The following is a 20697-nucleotide window of genomic DNA, read 5'->3' as shown; positions in this document are numbered from 1 at the left end:
CCTCTTCCTGCGAGTCTCCGGTTGTCAAAGCGCCGGCTCGAACTTAATTCCTTTCTTCGCTCCTCCTCCAATGCAACCCCTGTGCGGTGGCAATCAGAGAGCCAGATCGGTGGCGGCGGATCTGTATATGTGCACCGCCCGAGCCGAAATTGCGAATACGTGTGAAAAATAAAAAAAAAATTCTGTGATAGCGCATACATGTGTTGCTCGATTTCTTTGCCTCAATCTATCGAAAAGGTGAAACAGGGTGGCAATCAGAGAGCCACATCGGTGGCGGCGGATCTGTATATGTGCACCGCCCGAGCCGAAATTGCGAATACGTGTGAAAAATTTAAAAAAAATTCTGTGATAGCGCATACATGTGTTGCTCGATTTCTTTGCCTCAATCTATCGAAAAGGTGAAACAGGGTGGCAATCAGAGAGCCAGATCGGTGGCGGCGGATCTGTATATGTGCACCGCCCGAGCCGAAATTGCGAATACGTGTGAAAAATAAAAAAAAAATTCTGTGATAGCGCATACATGTGTTGCTCGATTTCTTTGCCTCAATCTATCGAAAAGGTGAAACAGCTTATTTGCTGCGCTCAAATTTCGCATTAGGAAGTAACGTAATCGTCGGTAATTTTTTATTTTTTTTTAACGATCGCGCGCACAATTTTTTTTTTTTTTTTTACATTTTCTTCGCGAAAACGGAGTGCGGCCCGTACACGAGTGCGTTTACGCGGTGTGTTCAATTTTGCGAGTCGAAAAATTTCCGGAAATTTTACCCCGCGTAATAGGCGCACCCCGAACTTTGAGCCGGATTTTCTGGAAAAAAAGTGCGCCTATTATGCGAGTAAATACGGTATTTAAAAAAAAAAAGTCCCTTTCAGGGCCGCTCATGACCCACATGGGAATATCCTTCTAAATGCATGCGCCGTGGTCTCCGCAATCAGCTTCGTCTGCAAGAAACGGTGCACTTGATCGCGGAGGCCACACACGCGCACAGGGGCTTCCCAGTGTTGTTCATAGTGTGTTCACGGTAGTTGTGCTTTTTGCATGCTGCCACTGAGCTTTGCAGTTTTAGCACGATGGGCAAGCACCTTAATAGCTGCACGGCTGGGAGTTAGCTCTTGAACACGGCAAGTGTCCGGCGGGCAGGAAATTCAACGCGGCCGAGAAGTGCTTCCGATGATGGTGCAACCAAAAGGATGCATTGAGGAACACAAGCTGCAAGAAGTGCGCTTTCCGAGGCAAGCCGTTCGAGTTTCCCGAACTGGAAGAAGAGCTGTTCTGCAATGTGATGGAAGTGCGGAATAACCGCTACGCGTTGACAGCGGACATGCTGCGCGGCTTCTTGTGGGATCAGCATGCACCAGAGCACAGCACGAGCTCAGAGTTGAAGTACTACGCGAGTGAAGATTAAGTGCAGAATAAATGCCGCTCGTTCCCTGGTTGGTGGATTTTTGCTTTAAAAAAAAATTTTTTTTCGCACATCGTGTGTTTTGGCCTCACCCCGAAAATTGGCCCTAAAATCTGGAAAAAAAAGTGCGGCCCTTGCACGTGTTTTTACGGTATGTTCATTCTTTTTGCGCCTGGAAACCTTGAAAATATAGTACTTCAATTACAAGTTGTCACTTCTGTCACCCCTCCACCTCTTCAAGCTCGATCAATTCCATTTCTTCAGCTTTGCATAAAATGAGTGCTGCTTATACTCTACCTGTGCCTACATGTGGTGACAAGGGTGCCTTGCCTCTCTTTTCCAGCTCTCTCCTGCCATGACTGCTGGTGCCCTGTGCAAGCACACCATGCAGCAGCTGAACATCAAGGAGCCCATCAACAAAATGGCTGTCTTTGAGGTTGTCTGTGAACAAGACCTGGGTCAGTGGCTCATTTCCAGCTCTTTTAAGAGGGGAAGAGTGTCTTAGAAAAATAAATTTTATTAATGAAGTTACAGTTACGAGATCTTCAGGGAACATGTACTTTTGTATGCTAATTCCAAGCATGTTGTTTAGTTTTACGGTTTGGTTTGTTTATTGGGGTTTAATGTCCCAAAGCGACTGAGGCTATGAGAGACACCGTAGTGAAGGGCTCCGGAAATTTCGACCACCTGGGGTTCTTTAACGTGCACTGACATCGCCCAGCACACGGGCCTCTAGAATTTCACCTTCAAGAAATTCAGCCGCGGCGGCCGGGATCGAACCCGCGTCTTTCGGGTCAGCAGCCTCAGGCTAATATTTACAGCTGTGCATGATTGGAATCAGTTATATTGTCACTCTAGCAGCCACTTTTATTGCTTAAAGTCTTGTACGACAGTATTTCTGGCCAGGCTAATGCAGAGGTTATGTGGAAAGCACAAGGTGTTTTCTGTCCCAAGCACCTCGATTATTGGTCTAGTGGTTCCCACTACAAGCCTCTTAGTCACAAAATTGCTAGGATACACGCTGCTGAGTCGGTATTAAAAAAAAGCTTTTATTTGTAAATTTTAACACATAGCATCATTCCGAATTTAGGCGCTTTACGTTTCTAGTGAATTCCACTTTCTGTAGTACTAATTGTAACTTACTAATTCAGGGAATGTTTCACTCTTTCTTGAAAGCTTGTACTATGGCTTGCCTTGATGGCTCTTGCAAATGAATATTAGGCTGCATAATGTATTGCCTAATGATGCGAGTTGCATAACATAAAGATTAGGATGTAGTGGAAGGGCATATTGACTTTGTATACCACTGATTTCATCCCAATCATATGCTGAGGATTTTTTTTTCTTTTTTCTTTTATTTTCAGAACGACCCCTACACCACAGTGAACCCGTCCTTTCAGTGGCCGTTCGCTGGGCCAATTGGGATGCATCGTTTGCCAAGTCTAATTATCTATGCATCAAGAACAACTATGTCTATGATGAAATAGCACCACTTGTGTCGGTGCGTGCTATGAATGCCCTTTTTCTGCTGTGTTCAGTACCGTCGCGGTGTTCTTCATTTCTCACCAGTACCACACCGATTCTTTTGTGTTTCAGAACCGTCAACCACTGTCTGTGTTCAGCGAGCTTCGCTTTGCGGAGGCCCGTCAGAAGAGCTTCAAGAAATCTGTCTTGGAGTTTACTGGGGGCAAGATAACGCAGTACAAAGATTCGAAGGCAAGAGCCCCCTTATCTTTATAGCTGCTTCCTTTTTATTGGCTGCAGCAGTGCCTGTTGACACCTCTCTTATGTCCACACTGATAGACAGCTCTTCAGTTTGTCTCTTATCACAACTTAATCTTATTTTATGAAATATTGTTCTGCCTATTGCTCATGTAGATGTAAAAACATGCAAGAGGACTTTTTGGAAAAAAACTTTCTCTTTCATTGAATGGACCTTTTTCAAGCAATCCTAGAACACGTTGCAGGCCCGCAGTGCAGCTTGGGAAAACAGTGTATGAGATGCGAGCCTATGGGGCTAGCGGGCAAGCCTTTCACGCAGCTTTAGGCTAAGGAAATGGTGTTTATGACTGAGCTATCCAAACGGAATCGTTGTATGCGCTGCATCTAACAAGGCTGTCTGTTCTTAGGCGGAGGAATCCATGTTTGTGACCAAGTTATCCAGCCCTGCCGCCAGCCTCAGCAAAATCCACTAAAATTTGTTGTTTGTAAAATAATAATCCCTCAGGTAATGGAATGTCAAAAATAAATTATTTTCGAGGATCGTTGACCAGTACCCAGTTGCTGGTAAAAGTGATAACTGCAATGCAAGCAAATTTTTTCCAACGGCCGCTTCGCTGCTGCCGCTGCCAGGTGCAACTCGCACGGCGTCTGATAGCACCATTGCTGAAGGTGTCGAGTAAATCGGCCATATCTTTACTTTATTATGAGGTGGGAATCACAACAGTACACCGGTGACAAGCATAGTACTTATACTATTGAGGCTTCAACACAAAACAGGCTAGGCCTAGCGACGATCAAGGCTGGCAGGGAGCAGCGCAGTTTGTCGCCTTTGCAGAAAGGTCGGTACTTGCACAGGCAGGCTTTGTCGAGGCTAGAGTATAGCTGGCAGTCTTTCTCTGATAACATGGCTTTTTCTCTTGTCCGGTGTGAACATGAAGTACACTGAAAACAAAGAAGCGTTCAGACACTACTGCGCGGTGCCAAAATGTGATACTGGCTATTGGCAGAACCTTGCTGAGAAACGACCTTGGAGACTCTCTTTACTGCAGATAAGTTTGTCATCGGTTGGTCGATAAGCGTATGCTTATCCGGGCTCAGCATGGCGGGTCATAACGAAGGGACAGCTGCTGGTGCATAAACACATTTCCCATCAGCCCTTCTGGTGGCAGTCCAGTGCCTGAAAATGGTCTGTTTTCTGCATTAGGCTGCATTAAGCTGCATTTTAAGATCAGTTCATTGTTTGGGAGGACAGAGGGAACAGTATTAAGCATTCTCTCAGAAATGTTACTGTGGGTATACAGATGGCCTACACATCGTCGTTGTTTATTAACCCTTAAAGTTCCCCAAGGCCCCTGAGGGCTCATAAGTGATGAGTGGCCGCAATGGCTCAGTGGTTATGGCGTTCGGCTGCTGACTCAAAATACGCAGGTTTGATCCCGGCCACAGCGGTCACATTTCGATGGAGGCGAAATGCTAGAGGCCCGTGTATTGTGCAATATCAGTGCACGTTAAAGAACCCCAGGTGGTCAAAATTTCCGGAGCCCTTCACTATGGCGTCCCTCATAGCTTGAGTCGCTTTAGTATGTTAAACCCCCATTAACCATAGACCAATTCTTTTGATGCATCTGTTAGGTAAGCTGAGTGAAGAAGATACTGATAGATGAAAGGCAGGTCGGGTGCTTATTGTGTAATGTTAGTTTTTAGTTCAATAATGTTCTGTGTTGTTTTGTTTAGTTTTAATCACATTAGATTAGAATGGTACTATGTACATGTATATAGGGAGTTTCATGTAAGACTGTCCACAGTTTTTAAAAATAAGCTTTTTCAGTTAGACGACCGCTTTCTTTGGCATAACATTGTCAGATTCGTAGTGCGTCAGAACACAGCTAAGATGTCTTAATTAGCAGTCTGGTTAACTAATATTGAATAATTAACTTTTAACTGTTACTCTTAGGCTCCTTAATTATTGAGAGCTGTGTAGCTCACCGTAAGCAGTATCCATATCAGTTTTTAGAATTCGGAAAACGCGTTTCGGCGCTGTAGCCCAATTTTGTCTATTTCAATGAGTTAAGTGAACTGAAGAGATTGGTTTGCCTGCAAGCTTTTCGAAGGCGCATGTAATTTGGTGCTATGTAGTCATAATTTGTTGAGCCACACTGCTGAGTGTAATCGTGTTTTCGAAATTCTAAAAAGCTGATATATAGATATTACTTATGCTGGGCTACACCTCTCTCAGTAATTAAGGAGTCTAACAGTAATAGTTCAAAAGTTAACTATGCAGTATTAGTTAACCAGCCTGCTAGTTAGAACATCTTAGCTGTATTCTGATGTACTACGCCGCTGACAATGCTTTGCCGAAGAAAATGCTATTCTAAATCAAAAAGCCTATTTTTTAAAATTGTGGAAAATCTTAGGTAAAGCACCGTGTATGTAGGGCCCTTCTTTTTCAACTTTTGTCGCTTTTGGTGTTCATGGGGAAAAAATTAGTTGCTATTTTTTTTGTTCAAATTGGCATAAAAACCGGGCTATTCAATGAACAGTCTACAGCAGACTCGCAATAATTCAAACTCGTACTTTCGGTTAATTCAGACTATAATTCCAAACTTTTGGCTGGCATTTTCTTGGGATGCAAGAATCAGGTAAAACTATGATTTACGCAGAAACTGAGGGCCTAATGTATATCTTCATGCATGGCCTTATGCTGCCAATGCTGAAAGGTATGGCGCTATAATCAATTTGAAATCTCTAAAGTGAACGTCACTGGCAGCTTTTGCAGTATGCACTGTTGAATACCAAAAGCCTGCAAGCCTGTAGAAAAATGCACAGGTTGGACTGCTCTTCCTTCCTTTTTACAAAGTCGAGCAGAACATAATAGTACAGCGCTGTATGGAATATTCAAACAGATGGGATTAAACCAGGTGCTATATTGATAATGGCTCGTGGTCATCTTTGACTCCCCAGCCAAACATCAACCTTTCCAGCTGTTTGGCCCTCCTGTCATCATCATCATCACCATCATCATTTGTTGTACCCTCAGTGGCCCAAAGGGCTTTACATAATAGCAACTCTGTCTTCAGCTTTATGATCTCCAATTTCGTATAAAAGTTGTGATAATATTTAGTGGTGCTGGGCTGCTGTGCAAGTAGCCACTTGTAATGTTTTTGTGTGTGTTGCGATCCAGCATTGAGCTTACGAAGCACATTTTCTTGCAGGCTAGTCAGCTTCTAAACCAATGGAATATTGAGGACGTTCTCTGGTTCATGGGATGTGAATCTCGACGGAGTCCACCTTCCAAGTAGGTTCATTTCTTCCTGCCTTGCTCGGCAGCAACTTAGTTTCTATGTCCTTATGGCATGCCTGCCAACATTGACGGCCTCGTTATGCTATTTATGCTTGTGCTTTAAAATCTTGGTTCGACTTGAGTTTTGTTAGCTAACTGCATTCATTGTTCTGAATATCTTATGAACATCACATTGCATGTCGTCACCCTATTACAATGATGGCTCTTGGGTGCTGCAGTTACTTGTAGTGTGTGAACAAATATATAAAGAAGCACTTCTTTGCACTTCCTTTGCCGCTATGAAAGACACAGTGAAGGAAAAAAAAATGTTAAGAGTTCAACGGGGGACCCGCGTTGGAGAAATGCATAAGCATGACGTCACACCTTATGATGTCACACCAAGACGTTGGCGTAACACTTCCACACTTTTCACGTCAACTGAGACTCGTGACCGAAAGTGTAGACCCTCAGATCGGAAGTCGATCAGTTATTGATCACCTATTGGCACCTTATTTATACCACAATTAATTGTCTTACTTAATCAAGTTCCATCAATGCCCATCTCTGAGTTTTCAAACTTTGCGCCAAACGAACACTTTCTGGCCATTTTTGGCTCTAATTAATTACCTAATTAACCCACCTTAACCATTTTGTCACTTGCACATCCTCTTTCGATGCTCTATCTGACGATATCATTTTTTTTTTTCGATATACCAACGAGTTCCTCCGTTATAGGACCGAGATTTTCTAGTCCACACCGAAACCGCCTACATAGCCATAGAATGCGTATGCATTAATAATTAATACATACAAAAGCTATTCCCCTGCCTTGGACATACACCGTGTGCACCTGACAAAGGGCTTCCTGACTAGGCCGTGCTGCTGTGTCCTTCATAGTGTATTTAAGTTGTGCCTATAGTCATTTCATGTAGTTCCATCCTGTGTTATTATGAACCAAGTGAAAAGTGAGTTGTAAAGCAGCATATTAGTGTTCCTTGCACCAGTTTTTGTTTCCGGTAAACTCAGATGAAATGCTTGTTGCATTTTGGTTGGTCACTGAGCTCTTCACATGAACTTGACATTGCAGATGGAATTTTACATTTGTGATGCGCCAAGGAGACATTAAACGGTAAGCAGGGACCTTTGTTCTCTTATCTCATTTGTGCGTGTGTACCTCGTGTGACGGGTTCTACTTGGGGCACAACTCCAGAAGGCCTCTTTTGCCTTTGTACAGTGTCTATTCATGTTAATTACTATTTCAGGGGCACTGTGGTTAAATTATGAGGACATGTTTCATGCAAGAGTTTGAAAAGGCCTTCAGCTTTTAGGGAGACGAGCTTTTTTCAAGCCTTAGAGAACAGCAAACCATTTTTTCTGCACTGATTGCCTGCATTTGCGGCTTCTCTTTTGACCATGATGTCAACTGGTCTGTGTTTGGGTGTGTAGAAGCCTTCAGTGTAGTGTTAGCACTTGCCATATTTCATCTTTGCAGCTGTTACATTGCGAAGGTGGGGCATGTGGCTATCAAAAAACACACCCTCACAAAAAAGTATAAAATAAAACTGGAATACACTAGAGCATTTTTGAATTGAGCTTAACCAATATTGACGAGATCACAGTTGCAAACCTGGGTGTGAGAAAACAATGAAAAATGATCAGTCAGGATCAAGCAGCATGCAGATAAATTAAAAAGCGTGTGCTCTGTGTGAAGCACTCTTCAGAAGGCTGACTTTTTATTGTTGCTGCTTGAACACACAAAAGTAGAAGGTGGTGGGAAAGCAGTCAGTTTGCACACTAAATGCAAGTGTAGTTTCCATTCATGTGCGCTAAAGCTAGTGGCAAAGTACCTAAAGGCAACCTTTGCAGATGTAACAGTGGTAAGGCAGCACATTCAATTCCCCTTGGCCGCTGCGGTGGCTTAGCGGTTATGGTGCTCGGCTGCTGACCCAAAAGACGCGGGTTCGATCCCGGCCGCGGTGGCTAGAATTTCTTTGGAGGAGAAATTCTAGAGGCCCGTGTGCTGTGCGATGTCAGTGCACGTTAAAGAACCCCAGGTGGTCGAAATTGCCGGAGCCCTCCACTGCGGCGTCTCTCATAGCCTTAGTTGCTTTGGAACGTTAAACCCCATAAACCAAACCAAACCAATTCCCCTCACATTGCCCCTCACGCATGTCTTTGAACTCTCAGGACGAAGGACCGCCCATATTTTGGCAACTGCGTGAGCTTGGCCACTCAGGAGGAATTCGAGAAGTGGCTGGCGGCCATGCTGAATGCAGAGTTTCCCAAAGGTATCTTCCCACCTCCTCCGGAACCCATTCCTGACCTGCTGGCCTGAGCTGGGCTGGCTAACCTGCAGGTGTCTTCCAAAGTTTTTTTTTTTGTCTTTTTGTTTCATTTACCTTTTCTTTTTATCCTCTTGACATCCGACTATCGCTGTAGTCATCATCTCGTGCAAGTTTGGTGAATCTCGCTTTGGCCATCTCACCTTGTACCGGCTGTTGCATTGCCAACGAAGACAGGTGTCGTATAGGTGCTTCTGCTGTCAAAACAGCATACTCGTTTGCATTCGGGTTTTTCATTAAAATGCTGTTTGGTCATTCGCTGTGGCCGATATGTACCAAGTTTGTATACTCTGCCTGCCTGACTCATCTCAAGCAAGTCGAAATGCCCATTTTTTTGGGTTTGATTAACTGGTAGTAGACATTTTGACGTGATTATAAGGAAGAAAGGCCATGGTGCAATTTTTGGTTGAAACGGCGATTGCACCCGCTGAAAGCAGAGGTTGGAAAAGTGTTTGCCCTTGCTTACAGTGAATTTTACTATGTTTGTTAAACTGCAATATTTTACCCATCTTGCATCACTGTAGACAACAGGTTATTAAAACCTGTTTCATAATCATTCAGACTAAACAGGCATGTGGTGTAACCAGACAGATTGTTTGGAACCGAATGACAAAGGCCACCTCGGTGGAGAATTTGACCATAGATTAGCCGATCGCTTCAGAAGAAGAAGTATTGTGAGCGTTTGCACCTGTCCACATTAGCAGTGCAGCAGTTGGTTGTTCTGATGCATCTCTGCCAGCTACCAGTGTTGCTGTTGTTGTGGTCGCTGGTTGTGTGTTTACTGTTTGCTTCCCGCTGCTGCTGCTTTGGCACAAATGTGTACGCACACTGCTGTGTCCTGCGTACGAAGCTGCGTACGAAGCTGCGTACGAAGCTGCGATCAAGTGTAGTGATGTTATTTGCTACGTGTTTTTGTACATGTCTATCCTTGTGTACTGTTTACTTGTTTTACACAACGAAAGTGCGCTATTGCCTTTATATATTTAAATCTAACGTCGCCCAATGCTGGATTAGCCTAGTGCCGAGGTTTTTCACAGGGTAGTGCTTTGAGTGAAGAGTAGTGAGGCTGCATAGTGGTCTCCCTGTAAATCATTATATGATCTTCTTTACGGCATTTTATGGCATAGTATATAGTAGCCATTCAGGAACCGAATTCATTTCCGGCCTTGGTCAAAGAAACAAAAAAACTTCTTATTCAGCCTCGCCACATCATACTGGCTTTCTGGATTTTTGAACAGCATGTTTTTATTCGTTCTACGCTGTTCGTGACGTGCGCGTTGTGAGAGCGGAACAAAGCGTAAGCCGAACGCACTTTTTTTTATCAGTGTGCAGTGATGTGTGACTCAGTAGAGGTTTGCATGTAAAGGAAGTCTAGACGCATGATATGCTTTTGCAATTTCTCAATGACCCCATGCTAAAGCATAGTGTGTTCACTGAACTTTCCTTGGTCGTGCTTTAGTGCACTTACATGCTGATTAGCATGCTTATAACATGCATCGTGCAATGATGGGCCCAACAGAATGTGCACTTTGTGGACCAGAATGTGTGCTGTGAATCTAAGCTGCCCACAGTGCGCCTAGTGCTGTCAACTCCAGCGCTCGACCTCTTAGTTGAGGCGATTTTATGTACACTAAGAGCGAACAAATATGTACATCGTATCTTATTTTTTTCAGATAGTTGAGAACAGCTTACCTTTTATAAATGGTGCTTTTTGAATATTTTATGCGTATCTGACTGCCAACATCATGTGAGTGCACATCTTATGAACGTCTGCGTGTGCATTTAGTACAGAGTAATATTTTTGCACGGATTTTTTGGTGGCAACTATGGTTGAACATTTGTGCCATATTGTGGTTGTCATGTACTCTTTATGATCAAATGCCTTGCGCAGTCCTGTTGCTCTCTCTGACTTCAAAGTATATTGGTCTGTCTTGTTTTATGAACCTGTTGTACTCGTCGGCTGCAATAAATGTTCGTTGTACACGAGTCTCATGTTTGGGCGTGTTTGTTGAAGAGAGCAACCCTGACTGTCTCCTCACAGCTTTTGCTGCTTGTTGGGCGGGACGGGTGTTTCTCGTGAAGTGTTTGTGTGTAATATCTGGGTTTTCTTTTTCATCATCAGTTTCAGGTCTGGAGATACCGCGATTCTGGGTGGATTGAAGATGTTCTTTGCTTCTTTTTTGCCTGGTTTTTGTCTCCCGAATAAAAGCAGCCAGCCATCTCTCACAGTGATGATTTATATCTGCCCATTCTGCTCCACTGCGGTGTCATTATAAGGCTGTCTAACTTATTTCATTCGGCTTTTGAGTGGGGTTGTACTACACAAATTAGGCAAAAATGAAAAGAAAAAATTTTGAAGTTCTTTTTTTGAAGGGCAGACATGACATGCATGACAGGACAAGGGCTATCCCGTCCTGTCGAGCGCACATCCAAAAAACTGCCTTGAATTTCTGTTATCTTCATTGAAACCGTGGTGAACCAACTAGCTCCTCAGTGTGTATTGCTAAAACCTTTTGATAGTTTATGAAGGCTCTGTAGCACCTATATGGGATATTTTTTATGGCACAGTGTGAGCCCCGCCGCGGTGGCTCGGTGGTTACGGCGCTCGGCTGCTGACCCGAAAGACGCGGGTTCGATCCCGGCCGTGGCGGCTGAATTTCTTGAAGGCGAAATTCTAGAGGCCCGTGTGCTGTGCGATGTCAATGCACGTTAAAGAACCCCAGGTGGTCGAAATTTCCGGAGACCTTCACTACGGCGTCTCTCATAGCCTCAGTCGCTTTGGGACATTAAACCCCAATAAACCAACCAAACCACAGTGTGAAGTACTATTTTTTAGCAGTTGCATAATGCCTTGTTTCAAGTTTATCAGATGCAAACATCTGGGGTTCAAGGTTTCAGTTTTTACACGTTTCCACGATTTGGAATTTTGTTCTTATGGAACTTTCTGAAAAATCGCAAATAAAAATTCGTTCAATATCTATGGAAAGTCCACGGCTTTGAAGGTGAAAAAAGAGGCAAGAGTGCGTCCTATTTTGAGGGTAATGCAGCGGCGACGAACAAGGGACAAACAAGCGCATTCATTTCTTGGAAACCCTTTCTTTTTTCTTTTTGTCTTTGGAAGCTTTTTTGTTTTTGTCATGTTGTGCATACGCAGTTTGTCAGGAGCATAGGGATTTGAAAATACTGTGTCATCTGCCATATTTCGCCAAGACCGTCGTTAAAAAATGGCATCTAGGATGTGTCATATAGAAGGTGGCAGCCGCACTCGACCAGGTCTTTTAGCTGGTTTACATGCCGCAGCTCATGGCGTCCCTTGCTGCTGACGTACAGCTTTCCCGCTGTTCATGGGCCTTGCGATCGTCTGCATTGGCCGCATCACATTCATTCTCTGCACACCTCTTGGTATACAAGAAGACAAAGTAATAGTTGAAAAGTTAAATATTCAGTATTCATTCATCAGCCAAATAGTTAGCAATTTTATAGTTCTATTCTGGTGTGTTGCACCGCTGATAATTCCATGCCAAAAAAGCAGTTGACCCAAAAAACCTATTCTTAAACAATGGAGAACATCTTGGGTGAAACGCCCGATGTAGTCTTGGAGGCTGCAACCAAAGTCTGCCAATGATCTGGCCACCAACTCGCTAGCTTCTCGAATTATACGGTGAAATTAGCGTTGCAAATTTTGGGACCGCAAAAAAATTTCAAATGAACTGGAATTTTGAGATTTTTTTCCGAGTTTTTTAATGTATGTGGATGCCTTCGTACCTCATCTCCAGAACTAACAAGTAGCATACTCTTTGAAGAGTTGTATTCCCTGTGTTACAAGCCTACTGGCAATCCACTGTAAAGTTGAAGTTACAGTAGAGCCCCTGTCACGTTTTACGCGAGACTGCAGAAAAAAGAAGGAATAAGAAGTGTACCAGCCGCGGGGGAAGAGGTGGTCTTCCTGTGTGGAGCAGGGCAGACCCATCCTCTTTTATGATGCCACCAACTCGGTGGTACGGGCGGAAAGTGTCGGACATTCCAGGAGGTGCTCCAACGTTTCGTCGGGTCCGTCGAAAAGAGTGCAGGCAGCAGTGGCCAGCCGTCCACGGCAGAAGGCGCACCCCGCCGTCCAAGAGCAGCCAATCCTCAGGCAAAGCAGTAGAGAGTCGTCCACGCGTGCCAGGCGTCGGAAAGGGAGTTGTAACCGGAACTCCAGTTACACCGCGTATCTCTCCACGTCAAAGAGCGACATATCGGTGTTCACAGGTGTTGTGGCGAAGTGGGAAGTTTTGGCCAGCTTGTCGGCCGCCTCGTTGTCGGCGATGCCAAAGTGAGAGTGGCGGTGAGAAGACGGAGGTGTACTGCGCGCGTACGGTTCTGCACTGTTTTCGTTGCGTCCGCGTTTATCCTACCAATTTCTCAACTGCTAGAATCCAGAAACCCCGCTTCTTTAAGCATTAGGGGCCTAGGAAAAAGCGGACGTCAGAAACATTAGCCGCGGAGACAGCCCGCACAACGGCACCACTAAGTCTACATAAGCGTTATAGTGCGCTAAAACTAAGACACATAAGAGAATAGCACACGCACGGGACACTTCTCTTATGTGTCGTTGTTTTAGCGCAATATAACATGGCTTATGTAGACTATCATCAACTAGCCCGACAACAGCTCTTGTTAAAGGCACCACTATGCCACGCGCCGTCGCTTGCGGTATAGTTTTGTTTTCGGGTGTTCGGTTGCGTCCGCTTGCTTTACTGCGGCGATGGAACTTCATCAACAGCCGCAACAAACTCCACGCTGCCTGTAAGCGTTTGATTCGTCGGCAGTGGGAGCGCGCTGGGAGCCGCTGAAATCAAAGGAGCGATGTCGAGCCTCGGCCGGCATTACACAGGGTCTCTCTGCCGGTGTGCTGTATACCCGCGCCGCGCGCTGCGCAAGCGTTCACCGCTCTTGATACTTGTGTAGTCATGCCATCTCAAGCCGTTGCAGAACTTGAAATGACTTCTGGCGCTCGCTGTACGGGCAGGAGTGGAGTCGCATTCGCGACGTGTCATGCGGTAACGCCCCAGCTGAGTTTGTATTGCATAGGCATCTATGGAAGCCACAGTGATATTGGCCCGCAAGAATGTAGCACCCAGATCAGCGCAACACCTCGGAACATAGCGACTACTAATTCACTGGTACACGACATTTTACGCGAAGACCCATGCGACGGCTGCGGCGCCTTGAAGAAAGCGTCTTATATCCCAACATCTGCGAAGCATTAGCGGTGCTGCTGGAGAACGGCAATGTTATGAAACATGTCTTTGGTAGAGGAATACAACACACATTTTTTTTTTGGTGATTTTCACTGCAGTAGTTTGAAGACTTCCATAGGTTTTCGTATTGTAACCAAGGTGTCTCGCTTATCTTGCCAGGATGCATTTTAAGATGTGCAAAAGATATTCTTGTGTTCAGTGGGCTAACTCCTGCCGTTAAGGAGTTTTCAGCGCTTCTTGGGATGCGGGCTTTTGCCTTCCACTTCCTATTCCGGACGTGCCATACTAATTCCGAAAAGCATTACATATACGAATCTCCTGAGGACTTTCCAAGAGTGTATACTCTGACATCATATGGATTACAAGATATTCCCGAAGGTCTAAATTTTTATGTCTGCTGAGCCTATGCTATTGGAGGCCGTATAGTATCCAAACACATATCCATAGACAATAAGAAGCAGGGCAAGTTGCAATCTCTTCCTCTGTTACATCGCCAGCTACTCAGCCGCAAGCAAGCAGACACAGCTGGCGGGGAATGAGCGCTTATTCTGGCAGCGCAGGCCAATATATAGCATATAGGTGGGAAGGGGGGGGGGGGGGGGGGGGGGTCCAGAGGGAAAGAAGAGCAGGAACGACTATCGCTCGAGCCATCAAGGGAAACACAAAAAGGGAAAAAGAGCGGGTTCGATGCGAAAGATGCGCTGTTCACAACATATTCATACTGACCTGTGGAAGGTACGTCTTTCTTAAAGTTCGTCAATATGTATTTGTTTGCAATCTCGGTGCCAGTGTGCTATGCTAACATTGGCGATATATAGCTTATGTGAATGGGCCTATGTTACAAAGAGTCAATTACAAGCCTACAGTTAATTTAAAACGTTTTCGCCTTGCATAACTTTGTGGGACGAGTGGAAAGGTTGCGCTAAATGCGCCATTTTGATACAAACACGAATTTCTGCACCGCGTTGAGCCGAAAGTATTATATCGGTCAAAACTGCGCCAAGATACGCTGACGGACTGACGCTTCGAACGCGATATTTTGACCAGTAAGATTCCAAAGCTGTCCTCACTCGCTGTGCAAACTCTTCCTCGTTTAGCAACGAAGAATTAAGCGTCCATATTAGTGGTGGTGGTGAAAACTTTTATTTTGTGAAAAAGAGTTTGGGAGCCACAGAGTGGCCCCGCTACATGGTCGGCGTCCCTAGTCCGGGACACCGCACGACGAGGCCCCGTCTCTCGCCCGTTTCACCAGAGCCCTTTGGGACTCGAGCGAGGAGCAGTTGAGGAGGGCAGTCTCCCATGCCTCTCTGGAAGGGGTAGGGGAAGGGGGAGGTGGGGATTTTGAGTACATGCCCACACCATATGGAAGATATCACATATTAGTGCCCGCTGCGGCCGAAACCTGGGATGGACAACATTCTCCAATCCGCGCAATATGACCATATGGCATGATCTAAGAAAGAAACATGCAGGCATGGCATTGCGAGAAATGCGCTTTTTTAGGAGAACTGCGGAAACGTGAATCCGATCCAGACGTGAATGTGGGACTCCTCTAATATATTTGAAAGGGGATGACAATCCGGCATCAATTAAGGCTGCGCTTTCAGTGATAGCTGACAAAATGCCCTGTACGGTCGCGTGGGTCGCACGCGCAGTTCAAGTCACACATGCATGAATTCCACATACCGATCACAGTCTAGAAGAGCTGCAATATCCTGAAAGAAAACTACTCGTTGCACCCAATCATTTAAAACATGCACGCTGATGAACCCACACTATTCGCCACGCAGCCGAAAGATGTCAGTGCACGTTAAAGAACCCCAGGTGATCGAAATTTCTGGAGCCCTTCCGAAAGCTACTCAGGCTATGAGGGACGCCGTAGTGCACTACGGCGTCCCTCATAGCCTGAGTAGCTTTGGGACGTTAAACCGCGATAAACCAATACACTAAACCAGGGGTTCTCAAACTGGGTTCCGCGGAACACAGGGGTTCCGCGGGCTGTCTTCTTGTGTTCCGCGAGAACCCTCACCGGCCCTGACCCGGCAGCTGATATGAGACTGGCTCCGAGTGCTGCTGAGCCACGCTTTGACTTGCTCTTAAAAGGGAAGCAGTACCACTCATCACATTAGTATTTTTATTAATCTGTGCAATAAACATTTAACTTTTGCAACTCTCTCTTTGCAAAAATGCACTCGACAACATTGCTGGTAAGTGAAAGCAGGGGGGGGGGGGGGGGGGGGTTCCCTGGAACTTATTGAAGGCTTTTGGGGTTCCTCCAAGCAAAAAAGTTTGAGAACCCCTGCACTAAACGAAAGTCACAGCGTATCAGGCGCCCTTCTGTGTCAATCTGACAAAGTCAGAAGTAGAGCAGAAAGAACAAAGTTTTGAAGAACAGAAAGCAGCCCGCCGATAAGCCCACTGAGTGCTACGCGCAGACATTGTAATCTGTTAAGAAGAGGCGCAGGGCCACCTCTGCATCCAATTCACTTTCTATCTTAGCCTCTAATGTCTAACCGACTGCTTGTAAACGATCGGTGCAACTGTACCTGTTTCTACCTAGACAGGAGCCCACAGATGTTGAGTGTTGCGACAATCAAACGCTGGACGTCTGTCATGGTAACCAACTAACACTTGAGTCAAGCATCCGCGGTGTCTGGAGCCAATCCAGAAGGTGTCTCCTGCCTGAAGCTGACACCCTTTCTCATCGATCTGAAGCGCCGAGGAGAATTCTTGCTCTTGGACTTTGGCCAGCGGGACTTGTACTTAGTAGGGAGGGTGTCCTCCTGAGGAGGCAGAACTGGGCGGTACGCCACACTTGGACATGGCACATTCGCGCCACAGTTACCGTCAAGCAGTGAAGTGCCAGGCTGGAAACCAGCTGCCTCTAAGACACATCCGACAGTGGCATCAGGAGTCCTAGCAGTGCGGAAACTCGGTGTCGCAGCCGTACCACCACCCTTTACTTCCTCCTGCCCACGCGCAGCGCAGGCACGCGCACCGAGAGTATCATCACTGACGCTGTGTATTTCCGGTGTGTGCTCCGCCAAGCATTGACGGTCGACATCTGCAGACAGCTGATCAGTGCGTGAAGGCTGGGTAGACTCACGCTGCACATCAGGAACTGCAATGCCTGGTGTTGTTCCCGATTAAATCGGTGCAACAGGTGACATGCCACCAGCATCATCCAGAAGCTCTGTGGCATCCATCAAATGCTCCTGCAAAGTGTCATCCACGGTATCGGTGTTACTGCGGAGCTTATCAGCATACCACACAACGCACTCCTCTGTAGTATGGCCGAAACGCCGACAGTCATGGCGCCGAGGAGTACGGCAGTGACGGACTGTATTCCCAGCCTTGTGGCAACGGAGACACAAGGGGTCTTTTCTGGAACTAAAACGAGGTGTAGTCCACAAACTTACAAAAGATAAGGCACGTCGTTGATAGTGACGCCATCAGCAAAAGTCAAGGCAAAGTCTCTATTAAAAGTATGCGTCCCCTCCATTTACAAACTCTGCAGTGCCCAACTGTGATGGAAGTAACCTTTTCGCAAGCTCGAAGGGAGTCAAGAACGTAAAAATCCTCCAGATGTTCTGGGAGCCAAAGAAGCTTGAGCTTGACAGTCTTCGGTTTTTCACCTTTAACTCTTCGGAGCTCACGAGCTTAGCTTTGGCTAAAGCTGTCTGCATATTACCATCCACGCGTGGGACATCTGGAACCACCAGATGAAACTGATTTCACTTCGGTATATGCCACCACGTAAGGCATCTCCAAAGTCTTGTGCACAATAGGGACGGCCAGCAAGGCCCGCATACAGACCCGCCGCGGTGGCTCAGTGGTAAGGCGCTCGTCTACCGAGCCGGAGTACCCGGGTTCGAACCCGACCGCGACGGCCGCGTTTCGATGGAGGCGAAACGCAAGAGGCGCCCGTGTGCTGTGCGATGTCAGAGCATGTTAAAGATCCCCAGGTGGTCGAAATTATTACGGAGACCTCCACTACGCCACCTCTTTCTCTCTTTCTTCTTTCACTCCCACCTTCCTCCCTTCCCTTACGGCGCGGTTCAGGTGTCCGCCGAGATATGCGAGACAGATACTGCTACATTTCCTTTCCTCAAAAACCAATTTACCAATTTACAGAAAAACGGAGTTGAAAACCAGCTTACCAGCGGGCAGACGCGGAATAAGAGTACGGTAAGTATATACTGGTGGCAGACGCCGCAACAGTACCTCGGCCTGGGGCTGGTTTATTCATTTCATCGGAGAACATCAATGCGGCACAACACCCTAAATTGCCGGTTGTTGTTGTTGGCCTTACAAAAGAGACACATACCCACATCCCGGAAACGAGGCTGCCAACCTTCTAGCCCGAGGTTCTTTAAACCGGGCTCAGGTAGCCTCGGATCGGGTATTCACGAAGGAGCGCATGCACTCATTCAGCGAGCTGGCGCAGGCCTACAGAGCTTCGCGCCAGCTCTACCTAGCTCTACCCCACGCCCCACCCCTCCCTAGATAACAAACAGGCAACACTCTGGCGCAGGCTACAGACACACACTCTTCCCTCACCCCTTACCCTAGCCCACTATCATCCCTCCTTCCCCACTCCTGCCTGCGTCCTATGTCCAGAACACTTCGCCCCTTCCCTCCATATCCTCTTCCTCTCCTCGGTGGACCCTCCCCCGTGGGGCCTAGAGAACCTCAAGACCTGGAAGGTCTGGGAGACTCTGCTTCGCTTTAAAGACCCGGCCGTGCAGACCATCGGCAACGGCCGGGCTGCCAGTGCTTTGGACCAGTGGCGTAGCCAGAAATATTTTTCGGGGGGTGTTATATGCTGCCGGTAAAAAGAAAGGAAGAGAGCCTGCGCCCAAACAATATCTTAGCAATTTTTTCGCTTTAATGAAGCCGAAGGGTTAGTTGTTTCGCTCACTGTAATATTTACACAAAAATACGAGCGCATACAAAACTCTGAGGACTTGATTCGTAAAGAATATTTATTCTCTCACAAAAAAAAACACTCGTACGAAAAATCGCGGCTATTTAATATTTTTTCATATAATAAAAAACAACACAAAAGCTTCTGCTCTACAACAAAGTCAGCAACTGTGAACGAGTAGCATTTTTCAAAACTTCGAACCCATGCATGTGAACCAGCGCCCTGCCGCAGAGCAAGGGCGTCCGCAGAATTTTTTGCAGGGGGGGGCCCCATTGGCTGTTGGCGCCGGAGGGGGGGGGGGTTATGTTCGTAGCAAAAAGGCACTATTTGCGGAGTAAATTTATTTATTTATAAATAAATAAAATAAATAAGTAAAATACACACATGAAAGAAAAATTACAAACAGCAAATTAAAGCGTGGCTAGGAGAGATACATTGGAGTTTATCAACGAAGAAACAATTAAAATTAATAAAAATGCAAAAAGATACTATCACTTCGTGGAGAAGAGTGCTCAGTCATGCTGCATACGGGTTCTCGACACACCCGGATTGATGACCAGCACACAGCACAATATGTTCACAAACACGCAACGACAGTCAGTCAGTAAACAGCAACTGTAGACGCCTCGGATTTTTCTGGGCGAATTGCGTGATGACACGGGTGATAAATTCATTCCTGTGCTTCATTACACGCTCTCGGTGCACACTCATCATACAAAGGCCGTCCAGTCTGTCGTTTGTCATCGTTGAGCGTAGCCACGTTTTCACTCTCCTCATTGTACTGAAGGAGCGTTCGACCGTACAGGTAGTAACTGGCAAAGCCAGAGCCACCTCAATGGCTTTTGCAACACCAGGGAAGAATGTCTTGGCCTGATGTAGAAGCTCGCAGTAAGTTATTTCTGATGGGTCCCCAGTTTTGTTGCACCACATCTCGTACCAAGAGATGGCCTCTTCCTTGAAGTTGTCGATGCCGTAAAAGCACTGGAGTTCTTCGGCGAGAACAGCGAACTCAACACGGCTCAAGTGCTTCATTTTTGATGGATGCAGCTGGAGAAGTTTGAAGCTCCTCTCATTGCTTTCAGAAAAGCGCCGAGCTAAAGAAGCAGTGAGGGAGTCCAAGTACGGCACATATATTGCCACACGGTAGTATTCCTCCGGCGACTGAATCCCGTAGTTGTCTCGGTGGGCCTGACGAGAGACTTGTCTTGGCACAGATATCACCACATTTAAGTGATTGGCTGCCTCCCTTGCTGCATTCATGATGTTAGAGAACTCCTCTACAGCGTTCGTCCGGTGGCCGCGAAAAATACGTTGCAGCTCAGTGATGTGGTCATGCACAGAATGGAAGTCCATGGATACACCTTGCAGAATGTTCGTAACTGGTTCGAGCCGAGCGCTGTACTTCGCTACAATATGCATGCAGACGATGAAAGATGAGCTTGTTGTTGCGCAGTAGAGGATGTGAGCTCGTTGTCTAGTTGCAGCGTTCGAGCATGATTCCGTGGACGCGAGCTCCTCGAGTGCTTCGACTATGGCCACGTAATGCTGAGAGAAGATCCTAATAGACTTATATTTTGCAGACCATCTTGTCTCACACAGCATCGGAATGTTCGGCACCAATTTTCTCCGGAGTACGCTCTCGCGGAAGAAGTTTATGGTTTGTTTGATTATGCCAATTGTGTTTCGAATTTCAGAGACGTCGTTCAGATCGTTGATGACGAGATTTAGTTTGTGACTTGCACAGTGGAAAAATAGTGCCTTCGGGAACTGTTTTTGTATAATT

At 46.2% G+C, this 20697-nt stretch overlaps 1 protein-coding gene across 2 annotated transcripts in view; it reads left to right on the top strand.

Moving 5' to 3' along the window:
- The window catches only part of RhoGAP15B (RhoGAP_ARAP and RA_ARAPs domain-containing protein RhoGAP15B), a 44095-nt gene extending 33364 nt beyond the window's left edge, over window positions 1–10731 (top strand). For both annotated transcript variants that reach the window (XM_089563465.1, XM_089563472.1), the window contains exons 13-18: window positions 1744–1858; window positions 2765–2901; window positions 2997–3116; window positions 6335–6417; window positions 7490–7531; window positions 8590–10731. In XM_089563465.1, coding sequence (XP_089419591.1) covers window positions 1744–1858; window positions 2765–2901; window positions 2997–3116; window positions 6335–6417; window positions 7490–7531; window positions 8590–8737 — 645 coding nt within the window. In that variant the 3' untranslated portion in view covers window positions 8738–10731. The remainder of the gene's footprint in view (window positions 1–1743; window positions 1859–2764; window positions 2902–2996; window positions 3117–6334; window positions 6418–7489; window positions 7532–8589) is intronic.
- Window positions 10732–20697: the final 9966 nt, after the last annotated feature.

This window comes from Amblyomma mixtum, chromosome 1 (genome assembly GCF_055824585.1).
Source record: "Amblyomma mixtum isolate Tamu chromosome 1, ASM5582458v1, whole genome shotgun sequence".
NCBI classification, from domain to species: domain Eukaryota; kingdom Metazoa; phylum Arthropoda; class Arachnida; order Ixodida; family Ixodidae; genus Amblyomma; species Amblyomma mixtum.
Note: the sequence above shows the minus strand (reverse complement) of the source record. Positions and strands in the feature narration are given on the sequence as shown.